The 14,328-nt window shown below is 39.5% G+C and overlaps 1 protein-coding gene across 1 annotated transcript in view; it reads left to right on the forward strand.

Moving 5' to 3' along the window:
• The window catches only part of DIAPH3 (diaphanous related formin 3), a 522,899-nt gene that overhangs the window by 311,756 nt on the left and 196,815 nt on the right, over positions 1 to 14,328 (forward strand). The window contains exon 22 of the mRNA XM_015572462.1: positions 12,774 to 12,898. Within this exon, the coding sequence (XP_015427948.1) occupies positions 12,774 to 12,898 (125 nt within the window). The remainder of the gene's footprint in view (positions 1 to 12,773; positions 12,899 to 14,328) is intronic.

The following is a 14,328-nucleotide window of genomic DNA, read 5'->3' on the forward strand; positions in this document are numbered from 1 at the left end:
GCGAGACCTGGCTTTTCCCTCCCAGCCGTAAGGAGGCCCCTTCAGTCTTCAGACTTCAGTCTTCAGTCTTCACTCTGTGCCTGAATATGCAAATTAACCGCCATCTTTGTTGGGTTAATTTGCATAGTCACTCTGATTGGCTGGTGGGCGTTGTGGAGTGACACCAATTTGCCTGTTTCTCTTTTATTAGTGTAGATTCTTAAAGCTTGAATAGCACCTAGTAAGCACTATATACATATTCCTACATTTTTTGTAGTTGTTGCTGTTATTTTTCAGTAATTATTTCCTGTTATCATAGATCTGCATATGTTGTCAATAAATGTGCAAGTAATCATGAGTCTCTGTGAATAATATAGAATTTTAATATATATTCTCAGAAATTATTGCAGCACATTACAACTGTGTCTTACCTGAGACTTATGCAAACTTTAGAATATAAGGCCAAAAATTTATAGATTTATGTTACTGGAAAATTTTGACACTTTTTCTAAAAATTAGAGAAAAATATCCATGTTGGAAATTGCACAAATCATAAGTTCAATGAATTTTCACCAATTGCACATTCTAGATTAGGGAATGGAATTTGGAAAATGAGTTCTCTTTGCCCACTTATGCTCCAGCCTGTCACTTTATTTTTATTTCATAATTTGAGTTTTGATACAAGATTTCTTTTAAAAAAGGGTTCTACTACTACATAACCTTTAAAAGCAATTAGTCTTCCAGCAACTCTTCAGCAACTTTGACGTTATTTTTTTTATGGAAGTGTTTGAATTTTATTTAAAAAACAAATTTATCAGCCCAGAATTATAAGGAGTGCCATAAGGAAATAGGAACTAGCACTTTTAAGGTAAATGATATACAGTAAATGAGAGAAGCATCTAAAAAGATGTTTACTAGTACTCACCTTCAGAGGAAAACCTAAAGAAAAGGTTTTGCTCCTCTCAAAAAAGCTCACCTTTAAGTATAGATTTAAAATTGATCAGTAGGGAGCCCCTTTTGTTATGCAATTGTCACTGTGATGGCAATTTGTCAGCAGCTATTTGTCAAACTACATATTTTAAGGAAGAAAGAACTAGTGCTCATTTACAGTTTTTGATATCTTCTGACCCTATAAGGAAAGAATCTTTCCAAAAAAACATATCAAGCCCTTGCTGCATAGTAGACACTGTCCTAGGCACCAGTATTAACAAGGATTAGACTTGACTTTGAGTAACAGGAAAAAAATAGCAGTCGCTTAAATAAGATATTTTATTCATTATCTCATTGTTTATTTAATGCCTCTTCTGTCTCGGCACCAGTATTTGCAGTACTGGATAGAGGACATGATCACAAAGAAAAGTCTCTGCTCTCCTGCAGGTTACTTACTAGGTGTGAATACAGAACATAAATGGAAGAAAGCAGCCAATGTATATTATGTCAGACAGTTGGCTTTGGAATTCCAGGGCAGGGTTTTTGGACTTCATGTTGAGTGGTCAGGGGGGCCTGTAGAGAAGGTGGCCTTTGTGCAAAATTTGAAGGTGTGAGGTGCCAGCATATGAGTATTTGGAGAAGCACTATAGGCGAGGGGAGAGCAAGTGCACAGGCCCCACAGTATGGAAGTGAGGCTGAAACAGTGGGTGGAAGGGGAGTGTAATAGGAGGTAAAGTCGGAAAGGTAACATCCTATAGGACAGGGGTGGGCAACCCCTGGCACGTGTGCAAAACATGGCACACCAGTAACTGTTGCTGGGACGCGAAACCCTCTTTTATAATCTTCCATTTACAATTTTTTTCTTAATATTGACTTTTTTATTTTTCAGATAAATTCAGTGTAGGTGCATCTTAGATAAATAAATAATTTCACATAACAAGTTATCTGAAAGACCATAGACATGGATTGATGAGAGAGGGGAAGAGCAATTTCTATGCCTCTGCCTTAACTCTCCATGCCTTCCTAGATCCGACCAGTGTTTTGGTTTCATGTATTTTTCACCATCATATACTGTGTTTTTGTCGCTCGAATGAATTTTATTTCTTCAAGGTTCTTCACATAGGTACACCTTAAGAGATATCAAGTAGGCGTAACATGTTCTCAAAAAATTAGGGTTAGCACGCGGGAGAATTTTGAGTCAGAGATTTTGCTGGTTTTGGCATGCACTCACAAAAAGGTTGCCCACCCTTGCTATAGCACAGGATTGGCCATTGTGTACAGATTTGCCTGTACTCTGAGATGGGAACCTTTGGAAGAGTTTTGAGTAGAAGAATTGTGACAGGCATCCCACAGATACCAGGAAAGGTGTATGGGACAGCCCCCTGAGTTGAAGGGAGAGGGCGCTCCCCTCCTCCTCTTCTTGGAAATACTTCAAATGAGTCACCCTGAACAACTGCATTGTAGTAAAGCCAATTTTTAAAGAAGTGAAGTTAGTAAATTTATTAAAGAAAAAAAAAGCAAGGCAAACAAATCTATTGAAATACAACTGGCCAATAAGGCCCAGATAGACTTCCCAAGTGATTTGGTAAGTGAGTGCACTGGGGGTGGCTCAAGGGATTATATACCCTTCTGTCTATAGGTATTAAAATTCCTCTTGGTACAGATTAACTCTCAAGGTTCCCCTTTTACTTTGTTATGGCTTTCCCAAAATTTATGAGAAGCACCTGGCAATTTATCTTGCCAAGCCCTGAGACTGCTGGCTTCTTAGTTTAAAGCTGCCCCCTCCCCTACTTTTCCTGCATTCTTTAGTTAACCATTTGCTCTCAAGTGTCCTTGGTTTGGGAAAGATAATGGATTGTTATTTGCTAACTAGCTGCAATCTGTTTGGCCTTGTTTAATTTTCTTGTCTCAGTTTCTCTATTTTCCTAGCTTCTCACTATCCTGTAACAAAATGCTATCTGGCTGGTATTTTCAAAGGATTGCTTTGGCTATTGTGGAGGTGGCGGGAAATGTAGAGGAACAATGGTAGAAGCAGTGAAACTGTCAGGATGCTGTTATAATAATGCAAGGGAGATATAATGTTGGCCAGGATGAGGTAGCGAATGTGGTAAGAAGGATTTACACGCCGAAACCGGTTTGGCTCAGTGGATAGAGCGTCGGCCTGCGGACTCAAGGGTCCCAGGTTCGACTCAGGTCAAGGGCATGTACCTTGGTTGCGGGCACATCCCCAGTGGGGGGTGTGCAGGAGGCAGCTGATCGATGTTTCTCTCTCATCGATGTTTCTAACTCTCTATCTCTCTCCCTTCCTCTCTGTAAAAAACCAATAAAATATATTTTTTTAAAAAAGAAGGATTTAGACAATGAGTTTACATTGAAGGTAGAACCAACAGGATTTCCAATATGATTGGTGTGTGGGGTATGAGAAAAAGAAAGGAGTCATAACACCAGTCATCAACTGAGATGTAGGAGTAAAGATCTAGACAAGAGAATAATTTTGGAATTTTTCAGGTCCAGAGATGTGCAGCTCAGGACTTGTTAGGCTGCATGGTCTCCAGTAGCCATTTATGAAAACTCCTCAGAATTTGCAAATCTGTCATTTTATGCTTAATATTTACTATGGACCACATTAAAACCTCCCTGGCATACACATGCACACAAAACCATTTTCCTGAGGGAACATTTTGAATGCTGTCACAAACCCCCATATTATGGACCTCTTTTGTTTAACACAGGGGTCCTCAAACTTTTTAAACAAGGGGCCAGTTCACTGTCCCTCAGACCGTTGGAGGGCCGGACTATAGTTTAAAAAAAAACTATGAACAAATTCTTATGCACACTGCACATATCTTATTTTGAAGTAAAAAACAAAATGGGAACAAATACAATATTTGTATTTGCATGTGGCCCGTGGGCCGTAGTTTGAGGACCCCTGGTTTAGCATTTATTTACCACTAGAGACATGGTGCATGAATTTGTGCACAGGTGGGGTCCAGCTGGCTTGCCCCGATGGGGGGGCGGAATTGGGGCGGGGCTGTAGGAGGTTGGCTGGCCGGCCCCGCCCCCGATTGTGCCAGTTGGCCTGACCGAGTGTGTCATAGCAACCGGTCATTCTGGTGTCACTTGGCTTTTATAAATATACATGTTCTTTTTTAAAAATCTTTATATATTTTTTAATTGATTTCAGAGAAGAGTGGAGAGGGAGAGAGAGAAAGATACATCAATGATGAGAGAGAATCATTGATTGGCTGCCTCTTGCATGCCCCACCTGCAACCTAAAAATGTACCCTGACCAAGAATCGAACTGTGACCTCCTGATTCATAGGTCGCAAAACCACTGAGCCACGGTGGCTGGGCTATTTACCATGTTCTTAAACATCTTATCTATAACAAGGAATTCTCAAATAATTATAGGAAAGCATGATTTTCTATTAGATAGGCTTCTCCCACTAATATTGTTTTCCCTTCTAAAAAGCTATTTTGCCTTCAAACCTCTGCATAGTTGAGGAAGGCAAGACTGCTTATTTCTCCCCAGCATGAGTGAAATGGAACAACAGAAATGGCTGGTGCCCTTTCATTGGCTCTGCCCATCATTTCCTCTGCTTGCCTTCTACCTTAATTCTCTTCAGCTTCCCACCAAATATAGGCAGTTCTCTTACAGTGTGATGTTAGCAATAACAGCAAACTCCTCACTGTACAGAGTATAGTAAATTCATTGGGCAATGCAATAATCAGGACAATTGGAAGAAAGAAAAGCTGAACAGAGGCGGGTGGGCCACTTGGTGAGGATAACTGGCTACTCTCTCAGTATTGCTTCTTTCATTTTATGTTTTCCTGTTATGAACTAAGCTGCAATTTATTTTGCATTTGTGCTTTTTTACCATCTTGTTTCAATTTATATATTTTCAAAAATAGTAATAGGTTTTATAATGGTATTGTAGAAATTAGATTTTGTTATAGGCCTATTTAATAGTAAGAATTTTTAAATGCTAACTGGCATTTTTGTGCATCTAATTCATTATTTATAACTGACATTAATAAAATATTCTTAATCTAATCTAATAATAGACAAACAGGGTAATTGACCATACTTTCACTATGCCTCCCATTGGCTAATCAGCACGATATGCAAATTAACCACCAACAAAGATGGCAGTTAATTTGCATATGTAGGCTCCAAGCGGTGGAGCAAAGACAGAGGACAGATGGCGGCTCTGGCCAGGGCCGCGAAGATGGAGGACGGACGGTGGCTCCGGCCAGAGCGAAGGCCTGGGTCCTGGGTGCCGGAGGAGGAGAAGGGAAGGCCTATTGCACAAATCTCTTGGTGCAACAGGCCTCCAGTAGTTTTATAAAATACCTTTATTATTAAAATCATATAGGAAAAATTATTTTGTTGGGAGCCTGACATACTATAACCTCTAGTTTCCCTTACAAAACAATTGTGTTGGTGAGTGTAGGAAGGTTAATTTAGGTTGAATGAATAAATTATTTTATGGTAATGCTATCAGAGGAGTACACAGTGGGATCCCTCCATCGCTAGCGGGTTCTTGAGGTAACACTGAAATAAGCACTTTCAGAAGCCCTTATGGGAGAAGAAGACGTGGTAGAAGACTATTTGTGTGGAGGATAGTCCTCAGTTTCCCGTGTCCCGTTTCCCTTAAGTCAGTCCTGAAAGAGGCCAATGTGTAGGCCAGTGATGGCGAACCCATGACATGCGTGTCAGAGGCGACACGCAAACTCAGTTTTTTGGTTGGTTTTTCTTTGTTAAATGGCATTTCAATATATAAAATAAATATCAAAAATATAAGTCTTTGTTTTACTATGGTTGCAAATATCAAAAAATTTCTGTATGTGACACAGCACCAGAGTTAAGTTAGGGTTTTTGAAAATGCTGACACGCCGAGCTCAAAAGGTCTGCCCTCACTGGTCTAGAGCTTCCATTCCATGTTGCAGCCTGGCTAGTTCAGCATCAGGTTGAATTCAAGTCCCTTACACCATTGTGTGGATTCCACATGGCCACGGCTCAGGTGGGTGTAGGGGAGCATGACACCCCCCACAACAGGAGTCCTAAGAGGGCCAGAGGGCCAAAGGTCAAGAGAGTTCACTCTTTGGTCTAGGAGCTTAAATATCCAGGTTTGGCACCCTTGCAGTGGCCATTCTGACCACTGACTTGCTCCCAGGAGTGATTGACAGATAGGTAAGCACCTTCCCACATCACTCAGACCTTACTGGGCATGTGTCCAGACTGCCTTTGTCCAGTCCCTTCCCCCATCAATCAGCTGGGAAAAGACTTGGAGAGTGTTAATTGCAGCTTTCCGACAGAGCTATATAAATGGCATCCTATATCATCTAGTCTTCCTTCATTCCTTTCCAGTTAAACAATAACCAGATTATTTCAGTGGTATCAGTAATAAGTTGTTTAAGCATTCTTTAAAGAAATCAACTTCTCTGGAATATGTCATGATACCCAACAGTGAATGACATTCTTTGTAAGCTTGGTATGAAATAATAACCAACTACTCCAGGACATATTCACAAACGATTATTATTTAATTACAAAGATTACTTAAATGTGTGTAATAATCTCTATCTTCTCTTGTTATTTGAAATTTTAACCTGGAAAATCATTGAAGCCATCATATTACAGAAAGCTTATATTCATGATTGCTTTAAACTTAAATATTTATAGTTGTGATTTTATTTTTTATTCAAAGCTTAACACCTCTAATGTATAATTATCATAATTACAAGGAGACAAGTCTTGTCTTAGATTTTAAGTTTCTATATATTTAATCTGTTTTATTTCCCCATTTCATTTTTTAAAATCTTTATTGTTGAAAGTATTACATATATCTCCCTTCCCCCCCCCAGTTGACCCCTTCTAACCTACCCCTGCACCCTTCCGCAGGCTTTCACCACACTATTGATAAATAAAATATGGTGTCTTCCCTTAAGAAATTCCTGGTCAATTGGGAGAGGAAGGCACATGAAAAAAAATAAAATAGAGTGAGGTAATTGCAAAGATGATATAATCATCAGGTATGAAGGTAGGGAGAGCAGCTCACCAGGGGGCTGGCTGGAGTGTTTGACTCTTGCTATAAAGTATGAAAAGGAATGACTCTGGCGGAGCCGACAGGCTAATAGACATTATTTCTAGCTTCATGTACAGAATGGGTGAAGAGGAACAGGGTAGGGAATGCAGAAGCAGAATGCTGTTTTAGAAGTAAACTGGGCTGAATCTGGATTTGAGTCAAGACACATTGTCAATGTAAGCAGTTTACTGGCTGGTTTTAAGCAGGAAAGGGATATGTTTAAGTTAATGTTGTCAAGTAAAATGCCAGGGATGTCATGATAATTTGGATCTGAGGATTGCAGGAGAGAGAAGGGTCAAGACTACTAGGTTTCTAGCACAGGAAAAGAATCCATGGTTCTGCCTATTGAGGTGTGGCGATTAGAGAAGGGCAGTGTGTTGGGGCAGAGACACAGATGTGTGAGGTGACAGAGACATCACCTCTGTCTGAACATTAACTGAGTGCAATGCAAAAGTTGAAAATGCCTTAAAATAATCTAACTCTGTTTGATGATGACTATTTTTTGTTACTTCTAAATCATGAAAAGTAATAAAAACTAAGATTAATTTTTTGGTAAAAAAATGTGACAAAGTTGAAAGATAAAATTCATGCACAAGTCGTGACACCCGTAAATTAACACTTCTCTGATGGGGACAATTTAAAACTCTCCTGTAGTTCGGATTCCAATATAAAAAAATATAGTCACTGACCTCAAAGAATATGACATGTGTGAAAAATGTGGTTAAATTATGTTTGAAGATGCATAAAGGAGCTAGTTCTAGAAATATTGCTGAAAAAGAAAAACATTAAGGAAATGCTTAAATATTCTTTAGTTTTACCCATCAGATGACCCCAAACACTATACTATGTTTTTTTAATATTATTTAATGTAAATTGCTTTATTTAAATTTCTGCAGAGAAAATTTACTAGAATATATACATTAAAACATATTACAATCAATATTGATCATATGCATAAAATCAAAATATTTATGAAATTATTTATCTTGATGCTTTATAATTTCAGGTGTACATGCACACACTATCAATTTTACAACACATTTCCAAATATATGAAAACTGCATGATAAGATATAATATGAAATATTTTACAGATCCCAGGTATAGATAATTAGTAATAATGAAAGAGGTAAACTTACCATTCTTAGTATTAGCAGACCTTCATTGTCTACCCCTTCTGCCCTAAGCAACACCTAAATATGCTGTTGTTTACAGATATAATAATTTTCACCTGTGCTGGTTTCATTCAAAACAATTTTGGGTGTGTTATCCACCATGCCGATTCCTACATTTCCACGTTCAGTGAATGAAAATGAATCTTTGGGGAAAGCAGTAGATTATATTTTACCAGGGACCCAGTGCACAAATTCGTGCACCTTGAAAGGAACTGTGGGCTGTGAGACTGCAGTGGGAACAGGGTTGGGTCTTGGCCCATACTCCATGCCCCCTCCCGGCTCCTTGCACTGTGCCCGTGGTCCCCTGTCTGCCAGCAGCCCCTCCTGCCGCTGCCGCTCCCATGCGCTGACGGCTCTGGTTGCTTGCTCACGCTGATGATGCAGAGCAATTCGGGCTGGCACCAGCAGCGGCTGTAAGTGGCTGCTGCCCTGATTACCCCTCAGGAGGAGGGGGAGGTGGAGAAGCCCTCAGGTGGTGATTGGGGCTAGCAGCCACTGCTCGCACCCACTGATGGCACCAAGCTATTGGGACTGGCACCGGGTGCCGACAGCATGTGCGAGTGGGGCTGGCAGTGGGTGTGAGCGGTGGCTCCAGCGCTGGCTGCAGGTGCGCCGACAGCATGTGTGAGCGGTGGCTCCAGCGCTGGCTGCAGGTGCGAGTGGGGCCATTGCTGGCAGCAGGTATGAGAGGCAGCTGCTGGCCCTGATTGCCCCTCAGGAGCAGGAGATGGTGGGGAAGCCCTGAGGGGCAATTGGGCTGGAAGCCACTGCTCGCACCCATGATTGGGGCCAGCGCCAGCAGTGGGTGCTTGTGGGACTGGCACCAGCAGCAGGTGTGAGTGCCAGGCAGGACCGCAGTGCACGGGATCAAAGAATTTTCAGTAACCACCTGATGACAGTAACTAGAGCCCTGCCTTGTTCTGGTTCCCGGCTCACCTGCTCCTTCATCCTACCATGGCTGATGCCCGCCATGTTCCACGTGTGCCCCCTGGTGGTCAGCACATGTCATAGTGACTGGTTTTCCGGTTGTTCGGTTGTTTGTTGTTCAGTTTTATATATATAGATTAGCCTAGAATTTGCACCTGCATTTTTCTCTTCCAGTTGTCCTTTGGTCTTTATTTAAAAACCAACAGTGAAAAGTTGATCAATTGGGCTAAATCCTCTTAACTATAATGTACAGGCAATGTCCTTGGAGACTGCTGATGAAGTGTGAGTCATAGCTTCGTGGGGTTTCCATCTGTAGCGTAGCCACAGAACCATTTCTTTCAGGCGGCATACTTTTTATGATGTTAACCTTAAATTTTTAAATATGCCACAGACATTCCTAATATTTTATTCTTGAAATTAGCAACTTTTCTTTTTGGCCTAACTTCCATAACACTATTCCCCCTGCATGATGATGGTGATTTACTTTCACTTTGATTCTAATATTAATGACTTCAATTGTTAAGCTCTTCATTTCTTACTGAGTTCTAAGAATAAGAGTAACACTGCATAGTGTACTCTATTTAAAAAAATTCTTCATCCTATGTTATAGCCTTTGATCTTTTATGAAATATCTGTGAGGTAAAAACATGAGATGGGATTTTTCCCATTTCACTTATGTGGAAACTGAGTCATCAAGAAGGTGCTTCAAATCACAATGATAGGACAAAGTTGCTGACCCACAGACTACCAAGGAGTTGGAAAAGGCACAAAAGATCACCTAAGAAGCCTTTCATGTGAACCTGAAGTCTTTCTTCTCTCATCCCACTGAGAAGCACTCACTCACTGGAATGGCTCCATGTTCAGTTGCAAGCAGCTGGCCTCCTCTGAGGGCAGCGCAGGCCTTAGACTGCTCTGAGGATGACCACTCATGAATCAGAAATGTACTTCTCTTACACCTTCTCACAGCTACTGGAGTTCTGCCCTCTGACCAGGCACTTCTCCATCCATGTAGTATGGACTTTTTCCTAGTTTCTGACATAGAGCTCGTAAAACCTTTGAAGTTTCTTAAGCAATTGTGTATTTTCTTTGCAATGAGATTATTCCCCTACAGATGGTGGGAAGGGGAACCAGGATATTTCATGATTGGGGGTTGGGGGTCGGGGGTGCTGGTGGCCAGAGCCACCAACCATGTGATTAGAAGGTTGGAATTAGTCCACTCTCTGATCTCCAGGGAGGGAAGAGAGGGGCTGGAGACTGAACCTAATCACTAACAAACAATGATTTAATCAGCTATGCCTACAAATTCAGGCTTTAATAAGAATTCTGAAATTACCAGGCTAAGGGAGCTTCGTTTGGTGTACACATTGATGTAATGGGAGGGCGGTGCACCTGGAGCAGGATAAAAACTGTACCATCTGTGCTCCCCTTTCCTTGCCCCATGCATGGCTTTAATTTGGCCTTTCACAAGCTGTATTCTTTACTTCCTGAGTTCTGTTGATCCATCCTACCATAGGAACCTCTGGATTTATAGCCAGTCTGTCACAAGTATGGGTAGTCCTTGGGACTGGGAACTATCCTGTGAAGTGAGGGCAGTTTTGTGGGATGAGTTCTTAAACCTCTGGGGTCTGTGCTAACTCCAGGTAGTGTCTGAATTGAGTTGAATTGGAAGATACTCATTTGGTGTTAGAGAGTTGGTAAGTATTAGAATAGTGTATTTTGTGTCAGAAACAAACAGACCCACTATGTTCCCTCCCAATGTTTGCTTTGTACATTTTGTTATATGGGAATCCCTCAGACTTTTATGAGGCCTTCCTCTAGATCTTTCCCAGACTTGATGTGTGTGCATAATTAAATTGGATCAGTAGAGTAAACCATCATATTTTAAATCTGTAGTTTTGTTCAATGGTTGTAATCACATTATATTTAAACTAGAGGCCTGGTGCATGAGTTCATGCACCAGTGGGGTCCCTCGGGCTGGCCTGCGGGATTAGGCTGACACCGGCTCTCCAACATCCTCTAAGGGGTCCTGGATTGCGAGAGGGTGCAGGCCAGGCCGAGGGACCCCACTGGCGCATGATTTGGGGCCAGGGAGGGAGGCGGGAGGGCTGCAAGGCATGTCTGGCCCATCTCACTCAGTCCCGATTGGCTGGACCCCAGCAGCAACCTAACCCTCCCGGTTGGAGCGTCTTGGTGGTCAGTGCATGTCATAGCGAACAGTTGAGTGGCCTTAGCATATTACACTTAGAGTGGTTGAACAGATGACCGACACTTAGCATAATAGGCTTTTATTGTATAGGATGTTCATTTAAAAACATATAGCAGCATATTTATCTGTCATCCAGAATGCTTGGGTGTTTTCTCCTCCATTTAGTCATAGGTGCATTACTTAGTATTGCACTAGGCAAGAATGTACAAAAATAGTCATTATGTGAAAACTATACCTGTACTTAAATATGTTACAGATAGGTGGATGGGGGTTGTAAAAATAAAATAATGTCTGTAATTAATAATTTCTATACAGCTAAATGGTTAAAAATAAAGTCTGGCATTAAACTGCCTGAGTTCAAATTCTGGCTTCGCCACTTTTCAGTTGTTCAACTTTTACTTCACCCACTTTACTCTAATTTTGTCATCTGTAAAGTGAGGATAATAATAATATCTATATCATAATGTTTTGGTGAGGATTAAAAAAAATAATACAGAACACTTAAGACAATACCTGCCTCAGTAAATTTTAGCAGCTATTACTATCGTTATCACTGCTATGACCATTACAACTATTATTATTATGCTACTAATACACTTCTTTTTAATCTAATTCATAACATAACGTGGTCATATGGCTTATAAACTCTTCTAATCACATATTTACTTACAGCAAGCTATATCGGGGACGTGTGTTTAATCGATTGTGTTAATACACTAAACATTGTTATGATAAAAGAATTTTATGCACTCTCTTCTTAATTTTCTTAATTTTAAGGATCACAGGAAGGAGAAAATATGTACTCCTCCCTTGCAGACAGCACCCACTGCTTTTCACTGCTAGATGTTATGTGGTTACCCTCCTCAGATTTTCTGCTCTCTGCTAGGGAGCCCAGTTTTGGGATTAGATCCCAGAGTTCTGAGTAGCACCCTCCCCCCACAGCTGAGATATCTCTCTGGGATTTCAGTTGCTGTCTGTGGGTGCCTGGCCCGTCCTTTCGCGCCTCTGCCCCTCCTACCAGTTTCTCTGCAATCTCCACCTTCAGTCTTCGGGTACCAGGGTTCTCTCCTGTGAGTTTTCCGTTGATTATTCCTGAAGCCTTTCTATATTTCAGTTATAATTCCAGCTTGTTCCTGGGAGCATGTCTCGTGCAGCATCTACCTTCTCTGCCACCATTTTTAATCTCAAGAAATCTAATTTTAAACACAACATTTCCTAAATATGGTTTGTTCATGAGGTTTGCTGTAAATTTCATCTAATGTCTTAGACACTTAATAAATTTACTTTATTCCAGGACTTAAAAATTGAAAGTTTTAACAAGTTTACTGAAATTTACTTTCCCTTTATTATAATAAATTTTTTACTTTCTTATTGTAAGGTTTTTCACAAGTATTTTGTTTCTAGAGTGTTTTACCTTTTATATATTATGATTTTGTCCTTTCACGGCGTTTAATATACTCTTTTTCAGTCTCTGTAGAAATGCTGGAAAAGAATCTGAAGCAGATGGGAAGGCAGCTTCAACAGCTTGAGAGAGATTTGGAAACCTTTCCCCCTCCTGAGGACGTGCATGATAAGTTTGTGACAAAGATGTCCATATCCTTTTGATATCTAAATAAATTACTAGTCAACTAGAATTACAAATTATTTAACATTTCAAGTACAGTTGCATAACCAGAGACCATTCTGTAGTACCACATTATAGGCTTAATCTTTACCTACTTGCAGGGAAATTTATCAGCGTTTATCATGAACAATACTGAAATGTATTCTATTGATTTCCATTTTTTTCCCTTTTTATCAACTTGAATAATATTTTTTCTCATCTTTTCCCTTCCACATGTCCTTTTTCCTTTTGAAGTAGATTAACAGGATATGAAAACTCAAATTGAGGAAATTTGAGTCTAACATGATGTGATTTAGATATTTTGAAATGTTTCAGGATAAAGACTATAAACTGGTGTGAGTAGTCAGCTTAATTTCAAGGTTTGGCCTATACTAAAAATTAACTTGTGTTCCAGAAACTTTACTGTTTTCTTTAGAAATACTACGTAGTTTTATAATCAAAATTGAGTTTGTCACAATCACTATTTGTGCAGATATTCTCCAAACCTAAAATAAAATTGACATATATATATATGTGTGTGTGTGTGTGTGTGTGTGTGTGTGTGTGTACATACTTATAGAAAATTAATAGCATGAGGCTTGTGTCCTGCTTAATTTAAGGTTTCTTTTGAATTCAATTATCTTTGGTTTTGCTAACTCTGTGGCTTAATCTCTAATGAGTAATTGAAGTAATAAACTTTATTTCCTGAAACTAATGTTGAGTTGCTTTGCAAACCATTCTGTGAAATTAGAGACTGATATCTTCTAGGTTATAATAAAGTATTACTACTATGCATTATTAAAATTCCATATGGACTTCAGAATTCTACATGAAAGAATAACCCACTTTTAAAATGAGCTCTTATAAATAGACACTCCTGATATTTATTTTAAACTGAGTTACTTGAACTAAAATAACTACTTTTCCTCTTTCTATCTCTCCTGAGATTTGGCATATCACAAAATTATTATTTGGCTTGTCATAGATTTTCTTGTATATACTTTCAGCTTAATTGTGAATTACTTCAATTTTAACTATCTTTACTGTATCTTTGGGGAAATATCATAAAAATGCAATCAGCAACAATCAGTTCTAACTAATGTATTTATTTCCTTTCCAATCTTTCCTACCTATCCAGTTTCTTTTTTTTTTATAAGGCAGGGCACCATTATCACTTCACTAGCTATGGTTGTCTTTTTAAAACTAAAAATGAAATATATACTTATCAAAAGTATATTTTGCAGTATCTTCTCATTTGGCAACATATGTTTTTCAAAACTAAATTTGCAAATTTTTTCATAGCACAGTTATATTAGTTTTACCATTCTTAGCTTTTTTTCTCAATCATTTTTATCATGTTAAAATATTCATATATGCCAGTTTATTATAATCATTAAGTACTATTAATGGAAGTGCTTAT

Source organism: Myotis davidii, unplaced genomic scaffold, assembly GCF_000327345.1.
Source record: "Myotis davidii unplaced genomic scaffold, ASM32734v1 scaffold488, whole genome shotgun sequence".
In the NCBI taxonomy this organism is placed as follows: Eukaryota; Metazoa; Chordata; class Mammalia; order Chiroptera; family Vespertilionidae; genus Myotis; species Myotis davidii.